Genomic DNA, 23,615 nt, shown 5'->3' with positions numbered 1-23,615 from the left:
CACGGAAAAGAAACAGCTTCCAGAAGAAAACAACAATACAAATGGCTTCCTAATACGAAACAATTGTTTGAACATGTCACAGTGGGCGGGCGCGATCAATCAATCTTTATATTCGCAGTTGCGTCGAGTTGCGATCGAGATGCGGCGGCGGCGTTGAGTCGTGTGCGAGAGAGGGGTCGGCGGTGGCGCAGCTGTAAACACGGGGCTGATAACGCCAGCGCGACGCCAGTCCGCGCCCGCCCGCCCTACGACACTCCCGCACTTCTCGACCACACCACCACACTTGCAATACATGAGTTATGGGTAAGTTTGTTTATTTGTTGTCTGTTAAAGCCTGTTTAAAAGTTGTTGACTTGCTTTTGAATTAATTTTAGATAATATTGGACAAAACATTTGGAACTACATTGGTAACGAAAGGTAATACCTAATTGTAGTACCCAATACTCAGTTGTAAACTTACAAAAAGGTACACGTCAGCACAAGCATAAAAGTTATTTACAGCATGCTGTAAACACGCTTGAAAAAATTCCGACGATTAGATGCAAAGTAATACTAATGTTGTTGTGGGGCGGCGCGCGTCAAGCCTCGCATCTGCATAATTTGATTGCTTCAGCCGAGTTTCTTCACTGAATTTAATATATTCTGTCCGGCTACTGCAAACTTGTTTGCTAAAGGGCAAAAATCTCCGCCTAAAATCTTAACTGGTCAAAAGTTTTAAGCTCTAATCAAACAACACTGAATTACTAGTCTGTAATCAAGCATCGTATCTGCCGATCGATGATCTAATGGGGACGTCACTCATGGTCGTTATCTATTACCAGATAAGCCGTGGACTGCCGGCGCGGGGCGCGGGGCGGGGGAGGGCCCGTCGTGGCTGTCCCGGCGGGACTGGGCGCCCCCGGCCGGGTGGGACGCGGCGGGCGGCGCCTGGAGCGTGGCGTGGGGCGCCGCCATGGGCGCCGGCTCCGTGCTGCTGGTGGCGGCCGTGCTGCTGCTGTGGAGACGCCCCAAGAAGCGAGAGCTGCCCTTCCTGGCTCCAATGGACGCCACGCGCACGGTAAGTACCAGGGATTTGTCAAGTCTAAGGTACCTACCAGGGATATGTCAACCACTGGTATAAGCTACACATAGCACAAGTATATCAAGCCATTCATGTCTATATCAATTAGGTCAGAGAATGCTGTTGTTGTGAGGGACGTCACCCAGGCAGTTGTATTGTACCGTCCCTCCCGCCCGCGCCACAGGAGGGCATTGTGAACTTGAGGTAATCAAAAGTACTGTCGGGGAATCGGCCGGTGGTCCTAGCCATATGTTTACAGTAAACACACTATAATGTTTTAAAATGCAGTGTGTTGCCGAATGCAGTTCGCAGCATTAGCTGAGGCTGTCCTTTTGCCACTTTTGTATTTAGTAAGCTTATCTGTTAAAACTGTATTTTCTGCTTGTGGCAATAAACAATTTTTCTTTCTTACTTTCTTTCTTTCAAAATCTGACAAACATGGATTTCCCCGGCGGTACATCAACGACGAAAACCTACCTACCTAGGTAAGTATAGGTAACAACAAAGACTTTTTCCTAGACTGGAAATGTTTCCGCTTTATTAACACTTAAGTTCACGTATGTTCTTTATTATTACGAGTAAAACATCAATAACTTCGATAGCGGCACCTCGGGGCTCCGGGCGTTTCAGATTTCAATCAGATCGTGGATAGAAGTTAATAAAATACCTTATAGAGTGAGATGAAGTTTTAATGACTCGGGGAATGGCCGCTGTGTGAGGGCTTCGCTGCAAGTTGAGAAACCCCACGAGGACACAATCATCGGTTGTATGTTGTATGCGGGACACAACAACGATATACTTAGCTTCTTATTTTTATGGCTACTACTACTCATGTAGTACACAGTACACATATGTGCTTACACAACCATTTCACATCATAGAAAAAGCTGTCAGATTATTCTCATTAGGTACGTATACGTAAAATAAAAGGATTTACATAAGTATATAAGTAAGATAACTTACACCTTGTGTAATACCCTTGCAGGGTAGGTCGAGGTGCATTGCTGCACACTCTTTTCGTCAGGGAAATATTTTAGTCGAGAGAAGAAACGAGTTGGACGATCTTGACTGTCATTGTTCGGGGATACCTATCCTATTCATCAACTGTTAATATATATCATAATCATAATCATTTATTCATTGCAATAAATATCTGTAAAATATGTGGCATAGTACCTAATCAGCAAAGTAATCATGACCAACCATGGCACAAATACATCGTAGTTAACAAACATTGATAACTTAAATTTATTAAAATGATTATGTAAGTATAAAAGGGAGATTGATGTTTCTGAAGGCAAGTCGTTATTACTGTTATTTAGCTTAATAACTCTGCCTCCAATGAGAGCTTTGTCATTACCATAACAAAAGCTACAGGAGCCGCAAAAGCTCCAGTACATCACTTATTTACTCCGACTCACCTCCACCTGATAATTACATGCAAATGAAGCTCCTAGGCAAGTACGATGTATATAAGATACATATAATATATAAGATACATTTTATTAAGTCACACTCGTCTCGACAAACACCTGTTACACGCGAGTTCACCTCAGCTGAAATTTACACGCTTCAGCGGTCCCGCGGTCTATTCCAATTATAGTGGGCGTTTAGGGCGTTTTCCACTGTATCACTGAAACGGGAAAAAGCTTAGAAACCGAGAACCCGACTGCTGACTTGACGCATGAGTCTCGTGAGTGTAGTCAGTATTACGTACGTACAGCGCAAATTGAGAGGTATATACGATATTAGTTATTTTGTGGCACGATTCAGCCCGTCACTATGTACGAGATTCTTTAGGTGTTCCACTCACTGAAGAAGTCGAGGTGGAGTCGCGGCACGGGTGAGGTGTAGACGAGCCGAGTATTTAACATGACATTGTTAATGAGACATAATTCCTCGCCACTTCGACTCTGGGTGGAGCGTCTTGGTCGAAACCGTCATCTGCAGTATGCCACAGTCATCGTTGCCGGTGACATTGCCGGTGTCGGCGGCAGTGGACAAGGCGCCCTATATAACGCGGTCGTAACTGAGAACAAACGGACCGATACACAAACGATAATGACCTGTTGATGACCCCCCCCCCTCCCCGTGGCGACACATTTATACCAAATATATCATTAACATCTCACAAGATACGAATAGATATACGAGATGTTAGTCGGGTAATAGCTTGAGACATTTGGTTTATAGTGTGTCGTTTACTTAAGCGTCCGGACCTCGCTTTAGTTTAGTATAATGTTTCAAGACCCCTCTTCAGCTCAATTTCCAGAGTGTGTTTCGAGCGTCCTGTTTCTAACGTACAATGAGAATAACATATACCTACTTAACTACTATGAAAATATTATAAAAAAAAATATACCTATAAGTAGTTTGATCTTTACAGTTACAGTATGAGTTATTTTTCGATATACGTATTATCATAGCTACCATGACCGCTAGTTTGATGGAATATTTTTATTCATAAGAAAATAATACCGTTTAAGTATAATGTACTTCATCATCATCATCATGATGACGTATGGTGCAGAGACGTGGATACTGACGGTAGGACTGGTCAACCGATTTAAAGTCGCTCAGCGTGCTATGGAGAGAGCTATGAGCTATGCTTGGGGTTTCTCTGATGGATCGTATTAGAAATGAGGTTATCCGTCAGCAGACTAAGGTTACCGACATAGCTGTCAAAATATGCAAGCTGAAATGGCAGTGGGCTGGTCATATAACCGATAACCGTTGGGGTAGACGAGTTCTCGAGTGGAGACCACGAACAGGCAAACGCAGCGTGGGACGCCCTCCTGCCCGCTGGACTGACGACCTTAGGCGGGTGGCGGGTAGTGGTTGGATGAGGAAGGCCGAGGACCGAGTGTTGTGGCGCTCCTTGGGAGAGGCCTATGTCCAGCAGTGGATGATTATTGGCTGATGATGATAATGTACTTGCGTATGCTAATAAGTTCAATGCATAATACAATACTTAGATATTTGACAGCATATTTACGTCCAAAGTTTCGATCATAATATTTATTATGTTCGCGCCTTAGATGAGGCTTCGATACGGCGAAATGATACAAAAGTGATGGGCCCTTTAGTCACTGAGTCCTTTAAAAGCCAGCCAGCCTTACAAAATCCCGTGGTCGAACACAAAATATTCCTCTTTGCTTCGCCGTAGTCGGGTAAAGTAAAGCAAAATGATGACAAAAAAACTCGGCACAAACTTCAGAGCAGAGCCACCTATCTTCAGTCGCTTCAATTAAGTTTCTACTTTCTCACCAAGCAGACGTGAAGCTTTCAGAGCTTGTAAACAACTGAAAGCTTTCACGAAGAAAGTAGTTCTGGAAAAGTGTGGATAGATGGCGCTTTGCCACAGTTTTCATCTCTAATGATTCCTCGGAAATAACTTTTCGCTACCAATTTCAATCAGAATGAAACTCGGTATGGACAAAGGAATATATTAGATCGAACCAACACACACGTGCAAAGAAAAAGTTCCACCTGCCACGGACGTTCCATATGGCACTGGAACTTTTTCATTGCTGTGAGTGTATTTCTTAACGAACTATTATGAACAATAGTAGGTATACTTATGTACATGCAATATTATTAAACATAAAATGTCTGGAACAGGAAATAAATGCCGGAAACGCTGGAGTCTAGAGATAAAATTATGTGATCTAAATTTTAATCAAATCGTTAGCTTGGAGAAGTTGCTACGCCACCCCGTAGCACGCATAATTTTCAGTAAAGCGTAGCCGCGTAGCTCGTCGTAGCACGTAGCTCGTAGCGCGTAGCTCGTGGCATGGAGTGCGTACACGTACTGCGAAGTCAAGTGTCCTATGATTGCAGCAGGTATTTAAGCACTCAATGCCATTGCATGGTACATGTTTGTATTTTTTTTGCATAAATGTATATAGTAGTAAGTTTATGACTAAGACTGAGCTTACGGGGTTGATCGTCACACATATTTTGCCTCTCGAGTCTCTCGACTGACAATGACAGAAAGAGTCGAAATTCGTGTGTATCTCGCCACAGACAGATACACATTGTCCGGGGGGAAAAAATTAGACATAGATCTATCTCGTTATTTTCCTCCATTCCTCCAAAATGCAGGTAATTTTATCCCAATTCTGCAATAACCATGACATTACCCTCAACATAACTCTTACTGGACCGCTATCGATACTCCGCGCGGCGTCATAAACATCTCGTTGATCGCCCGCCACTCCCTAAACACCGAACGCTGGAGGGTTACTCTATACTGGCGAAAAACGAACGAACGAGACCTCTCGTGCAAACCGCACGTTTAATACAACAAGACAGAGTCGTGGCTCACGCAACAGCGGTTTCAAACTTCGTTTTTCGTCATATATAGTGACACCCCTCGGTGGCGGCGGCGGCGGCGGCGGCGGCGGGTGTTCGCCTGTTGAGCCTCGCAACAAGTGCTGCATCGATCAGCGCCCCCGCCCCACCGCCCCGCCGCCCGCCCTCCGAAGGACACTGATGATGCGCAGCGCACGTCATGATTGCATACGTTTCCAATTTTATATTCATTAAGGTAAGGTATTGAGGCTGCTTAGCTAGGCTGGCTGAGCTAAAATTAAGGGGATATGTACAAAGGTTCCACTCGAGAGATACACACGAGAGCCACATACAGGAACTTCACTCTCTCTCAGAATAGAATAGAATAGGTAAGGTATTTAAAATATCGGTTCGTTTATACAAGGTAAATAAGGTCCCATCTCACAATAAATATAAGTAAATAACAACAAGGTACAATAACGGTCTTCGCAACAGAGCTAAGCTGATTTGTACTCCGTTCTAAGCGGCGTACAATGCAGGAATGGGAAAGTTTATTCAGAAATAGGACTAGGACAGGAGGAAAACATTATACTGTGGCGATTGCAAGGTCCCAAGTATAAGAATAAAATACTGTATAAGTAACTTGGAAAGCCGGAAGGACATGAGGAGGTATTTAGATTAGCGCGTAAAATAGGAAAATAAATACTAAAGACATGATTTAGATTTAGATACGATTTATGATAGATGAGAATGGAAAATTATTAGCAAAAGATTAAGAAATAAAAGTAGTACTTATAGAAGAACAGTAACCTAATGTAGAGAATGACATATATGGTTTACCATAATCTCAGGGCATTATTTAGGAATGGTAGATAAGATCAGATACGTAAGATGAATTGCATTACGTAAGAAATGTAACCAAGATGATGACGCACAAAGCCTAGTTACCATAAAAGAATATAATACTACTGAAAACTGTAACAAACATTTTCAAATTAAAACTTTTGTGCTTATTGTATTGTAAAACACACAACAAAAGACCCGCCTAATGAGCTACGAGGTTTTTTTGTTTGAATTTCCGTGAATTAGGTTTCACCTTCCACACGGCCCGCGGCGAACAGCGAGGCTTCCAAACTTTTCATACAAAAGCTTTTCTCGGCTGCGCGTAATTAAAACAAGAGACTATCGCGCACGGAGCTTGCACAAGCTCGAGCTTTCATCTGCGGAGCTTACGTACCCGCACAAGTTACTCAATAAAGTAATATTATGTTTTAATAATCTTCTAGAGTTTTCGTTTAAGGTTGTAAGACAAGATAGAAGATCAATATTTTCTATTTCCCAAAATACGCCTTAGTTTACTATCAGACGAATATGTTTATTTACTCGTACCTACGTAACCCACAACTGAAGATAGAGGCAATCCGTTATTTACACATCCAGTCTGCCTTGTCTATTGAATGTGTAACGTAGAAATAAAGCTAGCGTAGCTACCAACAAATATTCCAAATTGGTACATTGCGTAAGTTAAGGATAACTGTTCGATTTTCCATCTTAAAACTCGTTATCGGTACCTTATACATACATAGATGTAGATATATACCTCAGGTATGTACAGGGCCGCAGTCCCGGCCCCGGCCGCGTGTGTCAAGGTGGCAACTAGCGGCGGCGCGCGGCTCCGCCTGTGACCTTCCTTACCTGTTGAGTGCGCAGGGTTGCCTACTAGTGCTGTCGCCTCGAGCACTCTTATACGCGAGTGTCGGGTACACTTGTGCAGGCAAATGTTGACTCTTTGAGGCGGCTGTTTGTTTGTAAAATTCTGAGATGTTGACTGAGGAGTTTGTCGTGTTGCTTTGAGATTATATGCAGTGCCGTATCTTTTGAATTTTGTTCTGTAGCTGGGAAATTGTAAGATCGCTTAGACACTTTATTTGCTGCGTATTTACATACTTACCTGTATTTTCCATTATTTTTTTAATTTAAATGTGAAAAAAAATATTTAATACATTTCTGGCGAAGTTTATGTAGGTATAATTAGCCAAAAACGGAGATGAAAGTATAATGTGATCAATACGCGGCAATTGACCTATCTCACCAACAATGGTCGCGTACGAGCTCGTCATTGACCCCGGTGTCGGCGTGCAGGGGCGCCGGCACGCGGGGGCGCGCTGGCACCCGCCCCGCCCGCCCTCGCCCCGCCCGCCCCTCAGTGCGCGCCCAAACGCCGCGCCCGCCGGTCCACCACGGCCCGAGCGACGCCCGCCCCGCTCCCGACACCCTTGTGATAACCTCAGTGGAACAGTGCTCCTTAACTATATCCACACCTTTTCATGCCTCCTCTCACTTCTTACCCCAGGTATTTAAGGTAGTTTTGGATAAGTGTAAGTAAGAATTTTCGTAGACGACGCTTTGGGCTCCTGAAGAATATTTAAAAGCAATTGGGTTCAATTTGCGCGCCCGCGCGCGGCAACGCTGTATCGAACTTTCCTAAAAGCAATTTAAAACATAATTGAAATCACAGGACTGCGCTCACTACAGCTAAACTTTCTTGTTAGTCGCACAGTAATTAAGTTCACATCGCGACGGCACTGAAGCTTTCAAGTGGTAAAGTACTATTTAGAAGTATCGGTATGAAAATTTACAGAATGGCGCCCAAATATTCCAAATAAATCATCCGAACAAAGTCTTGAGTGTTAACTGTCAGGGGCCCATCAGCCGTATCCGGAAGATCTTTAATTAGGCTTTCAGCGGTGCCATTAGTCAAGCCATGGTGGCCTCGTTGCTCCGTCGGGGGCTCCGGGCGCAACAGTTGCTCGCGGCTCCGCAGATCTCATTATAGATTACGTGGAGCCATCGCGAGCAGCCGCCATGTGATGCACAATTACGTTACTTATCCCCGGATACGTCGGATGTCACTCTATTTAACTTCTCCGTAGCTCAAGTGCTCAGTAATAATGGCAATTTTTAAGTAGGTCTGGAAATGCTGAATTACGCGTATGATAGTTTTGTTATTGTTGGCGCCCAGCGTGGATTCAATGAGTGATTGCTTCCGTGGCGTGAAGCTATTACATCTTTGGCTCATTTATATTAATAAATAATATTTTACGTTGTAACTTTTGATCACTTTTAAATAGACTTCCATTTCAATGCCCTATGTTTTTTATCACATTTGTATAGCCTTTTGTTGGGAAGTTAATTAATTTAACGCAATATGTGAAAGCCACCAAATGTGGTGACACAGCGGCTATCGCGGTCTCATTATTCACGCAGCTTTCGCTTCCATATTTAATTTAATCAATCGAGATTTAATCGAACGATTATTATTACTGTCCTTCACAAATATCCTTGGCTATACGCTGCAGCGGCTAGATCCACTGCTCCATGGATCCCTTATGTCAGACTGCCGTCTGACTGAAGATATAGTGCCTGTAGTTTATGACCAAGTCGTCGGGAATCACAGGTCACTATAATTATATCAAGTAGTTTAGAAAATAGGTTACGTGTCGTTTACAAAATAAAATAATTTTATTTTTACTGTTCTCAAACACGATTGTGGGAATCATTAAATTCTATTTCTATGTTCCGCCATCAGTGTTAGTTCGATTCAATGTTGAAATTGGATTCGACATCCATTCCCATCGAGATTCGATTTATTGTAGCCGACACGAGCGGCGCCGCTGAACATATTACAGCCTGAAAACTACCCTCATTCCGGTAAAACAAAGATGGCTTAGATAACAGTGAATTTAACATGCATTTGAAACAAATGCCTGTTTCAATTACGGGTAGACTAAGTGGGAGTTGGGTCTCATATGTATTGCTACTGCAGAATTACCTATGTTTATTTGTTTTATAATAGAGGACTAATCTCTACAGCAAGTTTTTTGTATATAAGCTGTCTTTTTATAGTGCACTTTTCCGTTGGCATGCCAATGTACGCAACACCCTTTTTTCGCAATTTCAGTATTGATCCCATAATGAAAGTTGCTCTTGCCCATGCAGTATGTTGGAGACATTAAACAGTCGACGCGAAGCATACTGATAAAATTCTACTTTGTATTAACTTATTGATGACAAAAGCGTGTCAAAGTTACATTAGTGGTTCCAAAATCCCTGTTTATTGATCGTATCTACACTCAATGGCGCTTAAATTCTTTATGACCTTAGCATCATTCCTATCATAGATTTGAGATCTTTTTATTGAATTTTCAGATTCCTTTCGGTAGCAGTGACCAGTGACCAGTAATGTATAGGTACATACAACTTATATACAGTTTTCAGTCAGAATTCAATCACCAGAGAAAGACTTTGAAAGCTTTTGGTTGCTGAACAAAAAGTCGGTTCGTAAATTTTTCACAGGTCTTGATAATTTTCCATACATGTAAATTTTATTAATAATTAGTCTTCTAATTATTATTTTATGATATAACTTCATGGCATCGCCCTCGCTCGTTCACTGCACCCGACGGGGCGCGCTCAGGGGCGCTGGGAGTAAACAGACGCCCACTCGGCGCCCCCGCGCCCCCGGCCACTATCATAGTACGAGGCGCCCACGCAGTCTGCTCCGTGACCTCCGTCTGCGAGGCAGTTGCTCGCACGATCCACTAGGGGCGCTGGGAGACGTAACGATTTGTAAAAAAAAAAACAATAATTATTGATCAGGCATCTAGCAAGAAGTTTTATAAGCACTCTGTCTTTGGTGAGCCACACTGTTTCTCATCCAACCACTAGCAATCTCGGATGTAGCCCAAGCAGCAGTTGCAAGAGCCATGCATCCTCCTTGGCGAAGTTAGATTTGAATGACCAAAAAATAATTTTTGGGCATCAGCCTTATATTTTGCCTTATATTTTTGACTTCTAATCGGTACACCATCAGTGCGCTCTGCTGATGACCCCTGTTTTACTCCTTGATAGTATGATGTAACTCCATATGTATACCTTAGTTAGGAGGCACTATAAGTTTATGAGTTTGTTTTTATGTGGCCTTGCACTTTAATGTAGAGCTGACATTTAACTGGCAGTAGCGCGGTGTAGTAATCTTATCTACGTTGATATCGACGGAATTAACGGTGGTACCACAGCCACGTCTCTACAGGGAACTTTCGCAGCATTTTATAGTGCTACTAAACAAAGTATTTTGTAACTTTTTAAAAATTGTATACTTAGGTGGAGCACAGACGAGAGTTACATTAGATAGATAGATAGATAGAATATTCTTTATTTGTACACACACACATAAAAGAAACTTACAAAACTTAAATACTAACAAATATGTACAAAAATGGCGGTCTTATCGCTCAAAGCGTACTTCTTTCGATAATTTAAACTTATTAACAACTAGCTGTTCCCGCGCACTTCGCTTCGCCTTAAAAAGTTTTCCCGTGGGAATTCCGGGATAAAAAGTAGCCTATGTTCTTTCCCAGGGTCTAGGCCGTATGTATACCAAATTTCATTCAAATCCGTTCAGTAGTTTTGGCGTGAAAGAGTAACAGACAGAAAGTCAGACAGACAGACAGACACAGTTACTTTCTCATTTTTAATATTAGTTAGGATTAGTTAGGATACACAATTTTATACAAGTGGATGTCATAATAACACATTATGCGTACCTTGTAGAGTTGTTTCAAAGTAAGTCTGTTTATATGTATGTAAGTACTTACCTAGAGGAAACTTTACTGAGTTCCTATCTGACTTTCCTGTTAATTCATCTTCAGACAAAAGCAAAAATACACACGTTATTTCACGCTTCCGAGCTTTCAGAAGTGAAAGAGAATGCACTATACAATTTTCCTTTTTTCACGAGCTTTTACAGCAGAAATTCTATTTCAGTGCAATTCAAAAGTTGTTTCGAATGTAAACGTACTCAGCAGAAACAGCTGCCGTCATTCGCAGTCAACATTGTTCGTGGGAGCTCACACAACACACAGCTATAGCTTCGCAACGAGGCGTAGTTATCCGTACATGTGAAGCGTAGTTATCTGTACATGTTGCTCGTATAGTGGGTGACCTACTCGCCGCGTGCCCTTGCCCGGAGTGCGCCTCTCAGGAACCTCCGCCTCACTCAGTATCACTGTGTATAAGATGAGTAAGCCTATTATATCGGTGCACTTCCGATGTTGGCGCCGAGTGCTAGTGGTTACTACAGCTTAACAAATATGAAGCTGTCATGCAATCGGCACATAGAATCGCTACGAGGTTAGTTTTTCGTTAACTAGAGTGACCCGATGAACCACTTCACTTCCGGTGAGCTTCGGAGGTCCTTCATGTCTACTTGTTGTGGCTATTTGTTCCGTCTTTCTTTTATCTGTGTCTGTATATTCAAGTTGAGAAGGCTTTATGCTCCTTAATTATAAATAAATAAATAAAATATGTAGCTATATGTAGCATAACTATGTAGGTTTCCGTGCGAGTTTTGCATCGACTCCAAAGGTTTTTATTTTCACTGATGTGAGTAGTATGAAAGTACGTACTACTGTGGGATAACAGCACTTACAGCAGCTATATCGTTGATGTCCGCCGGTTTATAGGCCGTGAACGAGCTGTTAATGCGATTCCGATGTCGCTCCGTGTCGTATAGCGAGCTATAGCCATCGTGGTATAGCGTGGTAAAGCCATCGTGTTATAGCGACTGTGGTATAGCTTCATGACGATGAGTATGATTAGCCGTCGCTGCCGCCCCGGGCGTCGCAGCATGACAGCGACACTTAGATATCCGTATCATATTATGTACGTGTGACCTAAACAAACAGAGTTATATGTCGCTATTCCTTAAGCATCTATCTAGATGCATAATCCGTTGTAATCAATTTATTCACATAAAACCTAAGAGCCTGTTTCACTGATCTGTGTGTTAACTTCGATTTCTCACAGATAACCTCTATGCAAAAATTGTGAAGCAAGCAATATCTTTACCCTCTTCAGAATTCTCCAGCGTCTTCCTGTCCAGACCAATATTTTCTTAACCCTTTACACCCTATACCTATTTACCTACGAGTGTGAAACGCGATTGACTGAAACTCCTCGCACGAACATTATGCCGGTGACATACAGTGCACAGTGTTGATCTCCCGCGCCGCCGTGATGGCGTAGCCCACACAGTGGGCAGTGCTGGTTGGTGCGGACCTGCACAGTGGGCAGTGCTTCGTTTAACCCTGCACAGTGAGCAGCATGAGCGGGCTGGGCCCAGCCGGCGTGTGGGCAGCGCAGAAGCGGCTGGAGTCGTGGGCGCGTGCGGCCCGGGAGCGCACCAGCAGCGCCTCCAGTGGACAGAGCCACAACTCCACTGACAGCTATGGTGACGACAAGAGCCATGGAAGCCCCAGCGTGAGTACGAGTACATACATACACAAGTAACATCATCATCAGATTCGTCAGCACGCGACCCTGTTGTATTTTGTAGATCTCCAAAATAAACACTGTTATAAGACATCTTCCGTACTACACTAGACAACTCATAAGGGCCTTATTTATAATAATGATATGGGTTATAGATATACATATAATAGAGGTACTTACTTACTACATATATCTACTATTTATGATGTTGCAACATTGTCCTATGCGTGTATGATAACTCCAAATATCACTGCATTATTTTATCAGGCCCGTGTGGACGGTGGACTGTTGTTTTAAGCACAAGCTGTATACATGTATATTATTGTACATACAAGTATGTAACGTGCTTGATGAATAAATAACAAAAGGTTCTGTCACCGAGTTAATTAGCTCATTAACTTTTCATACAGAGTGGAGGCTGTGGATTTATTTAGTGAGCGAGTTTTGTGAAGTGACGCGCCCGCTCAGCGCAGGTGATCGATTCACTCCAACGTACCTACCTCTAGTACCTCCTTATACATATTATAAGTACTACTTATATACTATCTACAGAATCTACAGATGTTACCTCTACAGTCTCTACCTACCTAGCTTTTGGCACTGACTGGTAAATGTTCCCTGTAAGAGCGATAATCCTCTATCATATCCTTATTTCACTCAAGGGTTCTATTCAGGCGGCCGATCACAGATTTCCTTTTCATGACCGCACTTCAATAGGCCACCGAGTGGGTACCACCGCCGCCGCCGCCGCCGCTCGCTTCAGACGCGTGTAGGTTTTGCGGAAATAGATTTTGTAAGTTTTCCCGCCGCTGCCGCCGCCGCCGCCGCCGCGCTTCCTGCCACAGGATATGAAGCAGGAACTCTGCTTATGTGGTTTTATTCTTCATTCCCCGCTCTAACTACATTCTACGAACACACGTTCCTCTCATCTTCAGTATACCTAGCTAGGTAAATACCTTCTTCTTATAATAAATTATGCACTCTTATTTCAGAAATAACTAGCTAGGATAACAAAACGAATGCGAAACAGCAGTGACCTCGAAAACAACTAACTGTGTTAGTTAGAGTTTATAAACTGGGTGCACTTCCATCCAGGCGACGCATTTCACATCTGAGGAGTTCAAAATAACGAGCTTCTGGCAGTAGGTACCTAACTGTTCTCTGTGTTGTGTCCTCGGTACCTACTGCCTTCCGGATCACCGCACCACCCGTGCCGCTGGGAAAATTCTAATTAAGTTTCCCTATTTGGTACAAATACATGTTCTATTATGAAAATGAATCGCAAAATGTTTTGGTATTATATAATAGGGAATATGCGTAATTTTTTTTAATACTTTTATTGGATAGTTTTACATCACTTTATTATAGTAAAAAAAAATTCAACGCCAAAATAAGTAATTTAAGGTATTTTAAAGAAAGTTAAAAAATTACAACCATCACGACCACTTTGAAATTCCCGTCAGGATGGCGGGCTGTCGTGACGTCATAATCGTTTAATTTCACGGCTCAGAATAATGAGTCCCGTCAGTCGGCATAGATTTTTTACCTAATCAAGTAATCACAGAGTTCTTTTGTATTTTCAACAAACCAATGTTGTCATTGTAACAAACGAAAAAGGAAGTGTATAAAGTGTGATCAGTGGCTGTTTTGTAATGGTAATAAAGTGTGACCAGTGGCTGTTTTGTAATGGGAGCTCATAAATAGCTGCTAGTAGCTCTTTTGAAATGGGAGCGCGCAAACCAGAGGACCCTTGTACACAATATTACGCTATTAAGGCAATATGAATATAAAGTAATATTTGTATTGTATGTAAGTACTTACTGTAACTTTGGTTCTCAGTAAGAGAGACTAGGGTTAGTGTGTCATTCTATTCTATTATCTGTGGGGGTGTAAGAACCTGCACCTGGCTCTCTTGAATGGAACCATTGTGCATATCTCAAAGGTCTAAACCCCCTTATCTAAACTATCGAATAAGAGTATAAAAATATATGCATATTCCCTAATATTTGGGCACACGGCTCTCGACTTTTCAATAGTCTTTGCTGTCCTTTTCCGCAGCTGGCCACAGTTTACTCGTTCATACTGCGTAATAAATTTAATGTGTCCAGTTCTTCTGATTACGAGAATTCTTCCATAACTTAATTTAGAAAAAAATAACAACTTTTGAAATATACTAACGACTGCCATTATAATCTAAAAGTAGAAAGAGCAACTTGTGTCATATTCATGTCATATTACTTTTTAATTTAATTTAATTGTGTTGCAATATGGAGCATATTTGAGTGGCTCGTTGACTAGCGAATGGCTGTTTAGGCCTCATTACAATAGAACAACTAGTGGCAGCCCATACACTACCAAAAAAAATTATAAAAAGTCCTAAACTTTGCAAACAAACAAGCATATCAAACAAGAAGTGGAGAGGTTATAGGAGGCTAGGATCTACTCGTATTGGAAGAATTTTTATGTGATCCATCGTATCTGATCACAACGAGCATCACAAATACTCGGTGACATTAACATTTCTTTGTTTACACTTGACATTTATTTAACTATACGCAAACGCAAAGAAGTTATTATTCTGAGGTTGATATATAAAGAATTATGACGTCACATCCGCCCTAAGAAAATGGGTGACGTTTCTCGGAAGTTAGAATTTACCGAAGTTTTTTTGTACTTTTCAACTTCATTTACTTGCTCAAAAATAAATTATAATAAAAAATAATGATGGAGTCGTAGTTAAGAAACAAGAAAGTTTACTATAAATAATATTTGACCTTTATTTGAACCACTTGCATATTCCCTATTGGTATAAGTCAACAACGCCTGGACCAATTATAACAATTTTGATTATTTTTATGACTATAAATTTATTTTACGGCGAGAGATAAATCGAATAGGTACACTTAGGTACTGTAATTACATTTCACCTCCAACACGAAAACTCTTTCTTCACCTAAAGACCGGCTCACTTGATCGGAAAAGGAATCAAAATGTAATCAATCATGGCGCTTTAATGAATTTATTTAATATTTCCACGCCGTTGTTCGCTGCGTCGCCTCATTTCCGCGGCAGGTCACGCCACTCGCTGAATTTCAGGCCGAAAACTGAATAAATTAAGGTGCATTATTTATTCCGAATGATCTGTTTAATAATAATCACATTGACATAATACTTAATTAAATTTGTCTCTAGCTATTATGCAAGTTTAGGTGAGTACATTGCAAGTATATGATTTTGTCATAAGACTCATAAGTATTCTTTAGATCACACTGTAAACTTCTGCTGTAAGTATTGTAAAATAAGTCTTCATAAGTATTCTCAAAATAAAATAAATAAGACCTGAATACATAGTGGGTTAGATATCTAAGTATAAGTAGATTTTCAGCAAGTTTTCTAAGTGAAAACTTGCTGAAAAATACCTAGGATGTTTTGATGTTTGTTAATGAAAAAACATCCTAGGTATTTTTTATTGAATAAAAAACTTGTGAATGTATCCCATGATGTAATGCCGTGTCCGATCCTATGTCGTCTGGCGCTCCTCCACTAAACCTGGTTAAATAACAATTTGCAGCTCAAGGCAGCTGCGTCAACTGAACAAATTGGACGCTACAATGGACAACATTTCATTTTCTTTACCCTATATTTTTATTAGCTATTCGGAAAGTTTATAAAAAATAAGAGGACCCGTATTTTTTTATTTTGTATGTACATTAATTTTTGCATGTTATTTTTAACTTTAAAGTTAATTATTTTAAAACCGGAAGTGACGTCACATATTAGGCTCAATTTTTATTTTTGTCTATTGCCTTAGTCTCGAAAAAAAACATAAATGACACTGACAAGTGACATTTAAACTTTGTTTACATGCCAACCAACAAATGGGTCATTTTCAAATGACATTGATATTTCTGATGATACTTATCATGTAAAAAAATAAGCAGAAGCATTTTTTCAGCTGTGTAGGCGGTGGCATGCCCTGGGACATATTATATAGAGGTCATCTCTTAATTCGTACTAATCAATTTTATATGATAAATAAAAAAATAGTCAGAAAGTGTCAGAACAGAATTTATGAAAATGACCCAAATAAACAACAACGTCCCGATAAAACGTCAACGTCAGTCAAAAATGAAAGTGACAGTTACTTTGTTATTAAATCTATAGGCTTTGATCATCAAAATGCATCGCACCTGAAGCATGACGTCATCAGCACTTTTTTACTATTTTATGATTTTCTCGAAAATTATACATCCAAAAAATACAAAAACTTTTTTTTTGTGGCCTTTAGAGCTAAATCTCGAAATGGTTTTCGATTTATAGCAGCTTTAGTTTTTTGAAATGTTGTCCATTGCCTCTTGTCAACTGAAGTGGGATAATAAGTTTCTTTGGCCGCCGGGACGGTGGGCCGGTGGGACCTGCTTGACGGCAACTTTTCTTTCTCACTATTTAGATGTAATTCTGTTGATTGGTAGCGAGAAGATTGTAAGTGTACATGAAGTATTGAAGCTTAACTTAAGTATTATTTGATCAGTTGAATCAATGGGTACTTAATAGAGCTGAGCTGTGTTGATACCCAACCCAAATAGCCCAAATAAATAAGGTTTTTTTTTCATTGAGAGAACCCAGTACTGATTAGTAAAAGCTGGTTTCGCAGCCTACTAACTCGCACGCACGACCCTATCCTACGATGGACATTGAGTACCCGAGTCCGCGTTGTTCTATGTACGATGGATACGACGACAATAATACATTACGAGTATTAGGTGAAAGCTGTCAAATTTTAAGAAGACCACTTGTGTCGGACACAATTTGAAATCTAAATATCTGCCTTGCTTGGGATCGGATGGCCGTGTGACAGATGACCCACATATTTGTACTTACTTATATAAGGATACTTAGGAGTGTATTTGTCGCCAGGAGATGCTGGTGTCGAAGGAGCTATGCCGCGTGCAGCCGGCGGGAGTCGCGGGGGTTGCGGGGGGCGCGGGGGCGGAGCGCCTGGGGTCGTCTCCGCACGCTCGCCTTGCCCGCACCCCCTCAATATCCTCGCAGAGCAGCCTTGATAGTGCCACCTCTAGGGCTACTGTGAGTATACCATCTGACCCTACCAACACCAGCAGATATTAAACGGCCACAATGAAGGAGTCAAGTCATTAAATTAAACGCAACGTTTTACTGGGCAACTGAAGGGTGTTTAGGTGTTTAGCCTTCTGAGGGTGCCTGGAATTTTTCTAGATAAGCGAGACAGATCAGTTATCCGGTACGATGTTTAGTAAAATATAGGTACACAGTATATGATCTGAAATGATTTCTATACTTACTTACATACTGTACATTTTCTACACTAGGTAGATGTGTTTAAGAAGCTTAAGAGCCCAAATACAAAATAGGACCCAACCCATATTCATGCTCAACAAAGGACTTTCTGTGAATAATTGATGTCACAGAGAAACTAACAGAATTCCTGATGATGTTACAGTAGCCGGCCTGAGCCTACTGATACCCTCATTACGAATGCGCTTTACCTACTATGTGAGACATACACATACACAATTTCTATGTACATAGATAGGTTGATGATCTATTTTTACTACTTATATAGAAAACAGCTTTTCCTTCGCGAATGACCTGTTGTTGATAGGTTCTGTAAGCACGAAGCTAATGGATCTAAGATTCTGTTAAGAAAACGGAAAGAAAGGAAACTTGCTGTCGACGAACCTCCAAAAGCGAATTGGCAATAGGAGCAAGATTGCGGAATGATAAAAGTATTGTCACTCTTACAAAATATGACAAATACATTCATATTGATAGATCTTCATCATTGCCAGCAATATATTATGTGGTATCCTAACTCTCGAATCTGTTCCACCAGAGCCACCGCGGCTCGTCCCCCGCCATCCGCACCTTCGCCCCCGACGGACGCACGCTCGAGGCGGGGGGCGCGGCGCCTCGCCTGCCGTCGCCCCTGCGCGCCGCGTCCCTGGACGTGCGGGGCGCGCCGGCGCACGGGTCGCTGGCGTCGCTGGCTGACCCCGCGCCCCCGAGCCCGAGGCATGGACCGCCGCGGTGCTTGTCGCCGCTGCTGATGCCGCCCAGGTGAGAGACTGGAGAGAGGGTGTTGGTAGTATACAGTGTTACAAAAAGGGTTCAGAATGACCCCTTGAGTCAACCCCTTTCGGCCTAGTAATAACCGTTTTGCAACTTCCTGTATACTTAACAATAATATTCTCAGAATCCTAAAACAATAAAGAACACGTGGGTTAACAGCCGTATAATTTTTCAACTAACGAAAGTGTCGTCCATAACTTTGTACGTAGGTAGTTTGGGAAATGTTGTTAAAGCATTACATCCCCTGTTGCAACGGTAAGTACATAAATTAGACCGTGTGACGTGAAATTTTCATGCACTAACCATGCACTACTTAGGCATTTGATATTTATGTAGATATGAGTCTACACCTGCAACTCATTATTATTTATTTTGCTCGTCGCCTCTGACCTTCGCGCGACACAATTAAACTGAAAGCAGCACCGGGCGCCGCGGTACAAATGACTTGGGAAAAGCAGTTTTATTTAACATTCATGAGGATTTACTGTAAATGATTCAGCACAATAAAATGCAGATTGCAACCTGACCTATCTTACGAACAGCATTATTCATGCGTCGGGTTCGCGTTTACAGATAGAGCAGAAATCCTTTTAAGTTAATGTTATTCGAATGGAATAAAATATAATATCACATAAATATAATATATGATATTTATTCTTTTCATATTTTGCAAACGTATAATACAAAGAACAAAAACACCGCACAGCAAACGACTGCAATGCAACCTCAAAGAATTGCTAGCATCTCTGTTCGATCATGGGTGAAATTAGTTAATAATTTTATTTCAAACACCTCTGCTCATTTCTTAGTTGAATACTCGACTTTATAAATTATGTTGAAGCAGTCGGTGCACTTATACAAATGAGTGGAGCCGAGCCCCGAGGGCCGCGCTTCCACTTCGTATAGCAATGGCGTCGATTCTCCGTGAAACACTGCACTTTTGTTATTCATTCAACTTTTTAATCAACGCTCAGCCAGACCCAGCGCCCCGCGCGAGCTGAATACTAAACGTATTCGATTTTGCTTTTACTATTTCTGATACAATATTTCTGAGCAGACTTTTGAATTATAAACAGTGCATCAGCCATTTCAGGGTGTTGCAAAAGAGGTTTAGTTATTACTTAGTAAGCCGAAAAGAGACCAAACTAGTGTTTTTTTTTTTAAATAAGCTCCTGAGTCCAACCTTCTCCGGCTTTGTATACTTATTATTATGCAACACGGTACATAATAATTGTTAAGTATGGTCCATACCTACCTACTCATGCATAATCATTACAACGCAGCTGTACACCTATACGAGTATCCCTTCAAAACCCCACCTTCACTTCCCGCAGACGGATAGACCGCAGCAACTCCCTCGTCGAAAGCAGCAGCGGCGCGCCTCTCAGCCCCGGGGCAAGTGCGTCCATCAGCGCACTTGGGGCACTTCAGCCGGACCTGTACACCAAGCGGGAGGCTCCCCTGGTCATAGCTCTCGAGGGGGCGGGCCCGTCGCTGGGGCGACTGCATCTGAGGCTCAAGTACGACTTCGACCGGTCGGATTTGGAGGTGCATTTGATTGAAGGTTGGTTTGAGGGTTTTTGTTTTCTTAAAGTTATCAATAGATGAGTTTTGATTTTGAATACGGGGTATATAGATATGAGGCTGCTACCATGCTCTGCCTCTGACATACTATCGGAGAATTATTATCCAGTGGTTAGCCGGATCTACTGCTTTCCACAAATACAAGTTCGAATGACGAGTTGCACACAGTTATCTTAAAATCTGGCTGGCATGAATAACCTTGATGGTATTTTGCATGTGTACAACCACACCTAGCATGGATATCATTGATGGTTCTGACGTACAACAATAACAACAACAACTACCAACTATTTCCAGCGCACGAGCTAGCAGGGTACGAGGCGGGCGGGTTCAACGACCCCTACGTGCGGGTGACCCTTCTCCCAGAAGTGGACGCTCGCGTGCGTCAGACGCCCGTGCACCGCAACCAGCCCAACCCCTTCTTCGACCAGCACTTCAAGTTCCCCGTCTCGCACGACGACTTGGGGGATAAGACGCTGCTGTTGCAGGTCTTTGATTATGACAGGTCAGTGTGAAGTGTGTTGGGATGCATTTGCATTTAATTTGTAGTGGGATGGTTGGTTGGTTTTATTTATGACAAGTGGATGTAGGTGTGAAATGTGTCGAAATACATTTGCATTAAGATGACTGCATAGGTTTTTTACTCAGCTACCTACTTTACTTTTATTACATACGAAAATGGCTCAACATCTTCTGGCTTCCGATATTTAGTGCAATTAACTATTAGTGTAGGATAGAATAAGAATAGAATAGAATAGAAGAGATAGAACAAGCGAAAATCGTGGCAATTTCCCACCTGGCTTCCAATGGAGGAAAAATGTCGGGAAATTAATCAATCTGTAAGCTGATGTTTACACGGACGAATAGTCAGAAGAATGAAAAAGAAGCTGACAAGATTTCAGACAGAATTTAACGTCGACGCCTCATCTTATCTTCCAGATTCTCACGCAACGAAGTAATGGGCTCCGCCAAGGTCCCGCTATCCAAGGTGGAGGTGGCAGGCGGCGCCGAGGTCTGGGCCGAGCTGTCCCGAGAGAAGCGACCCCCGGAGGAGCTGCAGGAAGTGTTGCTGTCTCTCTCTTACCTGCCGTCAGCTGAGCGGCTCACTGTTGTCGTGCTGAAGGCCAGGAATCTGTTGCCGCCTCAGGAGGGGAAGGATGCGCTAGGTGAGGTGGTGGGAACTGTACGGCGGGTTTTGTTTTTATAGAAGATGAGCATTGGGCTTGAAATGTCTGTCTAGATAGAGGTACTACATTAGTTGTGTACTTATATAGGTACTATAAGAATTAGATCTGATAACCTAATTTGGTAATATGGGGTTTATATTATGTTGAGCATCATAATATTACAAACATCTGTTTCGCCTTTGGAGTGAGCTTACGCACTATAACCTACGCAGATGCATAAAGGCCTCCTGATATTAAGCCTATCACGTAGTCACTACACCACCTAAGCTTCCCCAGCTACTAATAATACTTCTTAAATACAAATAAATTTAAATACAATACGAGGGCGTAATAAAATTTACCTAAAGAAAGAATAAGAAAATGACAACGTTCCATAGCCGAGATTTTGTCCAGTGTCCACCATTCCAATATCGTGTCTTTATCTACACCCATTACAACTGTTACTAACTGCCGTCCCTTCCAGACGTATACGTGAAGGTGTACCTGCTAGTGAACGGCAAGCGCGTGAAGAAGAAGAAGACGAACCGCAAGGACATCAACAACCCCGTGTGGAACGAAGCGCTTTCGTTCAGCCTGCCCTCCGCGAGCCTGCAGGACGCTTCCATTGAGGTAGGTAACCCTAATACATGGAACATAATATTAAGTACTTCTACATATAACGAGAAGCCTTGATAATAGGAAGGTTGCCTAAAGGTGCTCGCGGCTTACTGTCCAGCACAGTCGATGGATGATTTCGATAATCTTATGCGTACTTATTATGTATAATGTCGCAAGCTGTAAACGGAATAGTTAAAGTACATTAAGGTAATTAAGGAAAGGTATCACAGTCTCGCTAGTAACAAAACTTAGGTGCAACGACATTAAATTTTGTGGATGGCCAATGGCAGTCTTCTACAGTAGTGATCTCTGTACTAACAAGGTTAGAGATCCTAATTAACGAACTAAGTTAATGGCTAAGTGCCGGAACTTTATATACCTATCAGGATACCTAAGAAGGGCCTTAGTTACGCTTGAGAGGGTCTTGAGCTACAACTTATGGTTTAACAAGTTTTGTGTAGGTGTGTAAGCCACGGTATACGTTTATTTGTTTCTAAATAAGTGCTACTTACTTTTTCAGGTGTGCGTGGTGACTGGTGGCGGGAACGCGCTGGTGGTGGGGTGGTGTTGCGTGGGGGCGCGCGAGCCCGCCAACGAGGGCCGCCACTGGGCGCAGATGGCACACGAGACGCGCAAGGCAGTCGCTATGTGGCACACCCTGAGATAAATTCACCATCACAAACCCACACCTCCTGTATGTCTAGTACAGGTTTCGCAATTTACGTGAACGAAAAAAAGTTTACGTTTTCTTCTGCCTTCTGCATACATTATCAAAAGTTTCACGATGGTTTCCCCTAAAGGCGCCACTTTTTATGCGAGAAAACGTAAACTTTTATAGTTTTCTGCAAACAATCAAACCTGTACTAGGTCTACAGGAATACCCCATTGCCCCATTCAAAGTTTCACTTATAATATTCTAATCGGGTAAAAAGCTGTGTCTTATGTGTTTATATTTTGTACTAAAGTATTATATCACTTCGGTTATACAAAGTCGGCTCTTATTGTGTTTATATTTTGTACTATAAAGTAGGTATATCTACTGTAGAGATTATTGAGATTTATGAATATGTCTATGATTCCGTTCAATAAATAAATACGTCTATGTATACATACCGGAAATTGTTTTATTTTTTAGCAACCTAATGCTCTTAAAATTATTGATTAACTACAAGCTGTAGCAGAGAGCTTGAGGATTCCCTAAGGGTCCCTGACGTTACAAAAGTCTAGGTACGAAGGTCCTGGTACTCTCAGTGGATCTAGTTTCGAGGTAATGGGCTTCTCATATTACAAATTTAATAACCGTGTGGTACTCAAAGGAAGATTCATAAAGTTAGCAAACGTAAGTAGGTAAATTTAAATCAAAGAATATAAATAATGTGCCTACCTACATTATTTTTTAACGAAAAGATTAGAATATTAAAGATGGGAAAAAACTGGCATAACATGACCTTTTT

General features: G+C 41.8%; 1 protein-coding gene across 3 annotated transcripts; it reads left to right on the top strand.

The window, feature by feature from the left end:
• Positions 1-148: 148 nt before the first annotated feature.
• Positions 149-23,273, top strand: LOC105396697 (synaptotagmin-5). Of its 3 annotated transcripts, none has more exons than XM_048625194.1 (9): positions 149-303; positions 822-1,057; positions 17,603-17,770; positions 18,558-18,781; positions 20,128-20,357; positions 20,675-20,882; positions 21,317-21,543; positions 22,028-22,173; positions 22,682-23,273. In XM_048625194.1, exons 1-9 carry the CDS (start codon positions 300-302, stop codon positions 22,826-22,828), a joined length of 1,590 nt encoding a protein of 529 aa, XP_048481151.1. In that variant the 5' UTR covers positions 149-299; the 3' UTR covers positions 22,829-23,273. The 3 variants fall into 3 exon arrangements, with proteins under 3 accessions (XP_048481151.1, XP_037968235.2, XP_048481152.1); XM_038112307.2 differs by lacking the exons at positions 149-303; positions 822-1,057 and adding exons at positions 7,575-7,706; positions 12,282-12,673; XM_048625195.1 differs by lacking the exons at positions 149-303; positions 822-1,057 and adding exons at positions 7,575-7,706; positions 12,272-12,673.
• Positions 23,274-23,615: the final 342 nt, after the last annotated feature.

The sequence above is a fragment of the Plutella xylostella genome, chromosome 13, assembly GCF_932276165.1.
Source record: "Plutella xylostella chromosome 13, ilPluXylo3.1, whole genome shotgun sequence".
NCBI lineage: Eukaryota > Metazoa > Arthropoda > Insecta > Lepidoptera > Plutellidae > Plutella > Plutella xylostella.
Note: the sequence above shows the minus strand (reverse complement) of the source record. Positions and strands in the feature narration are given on the sequence as shown.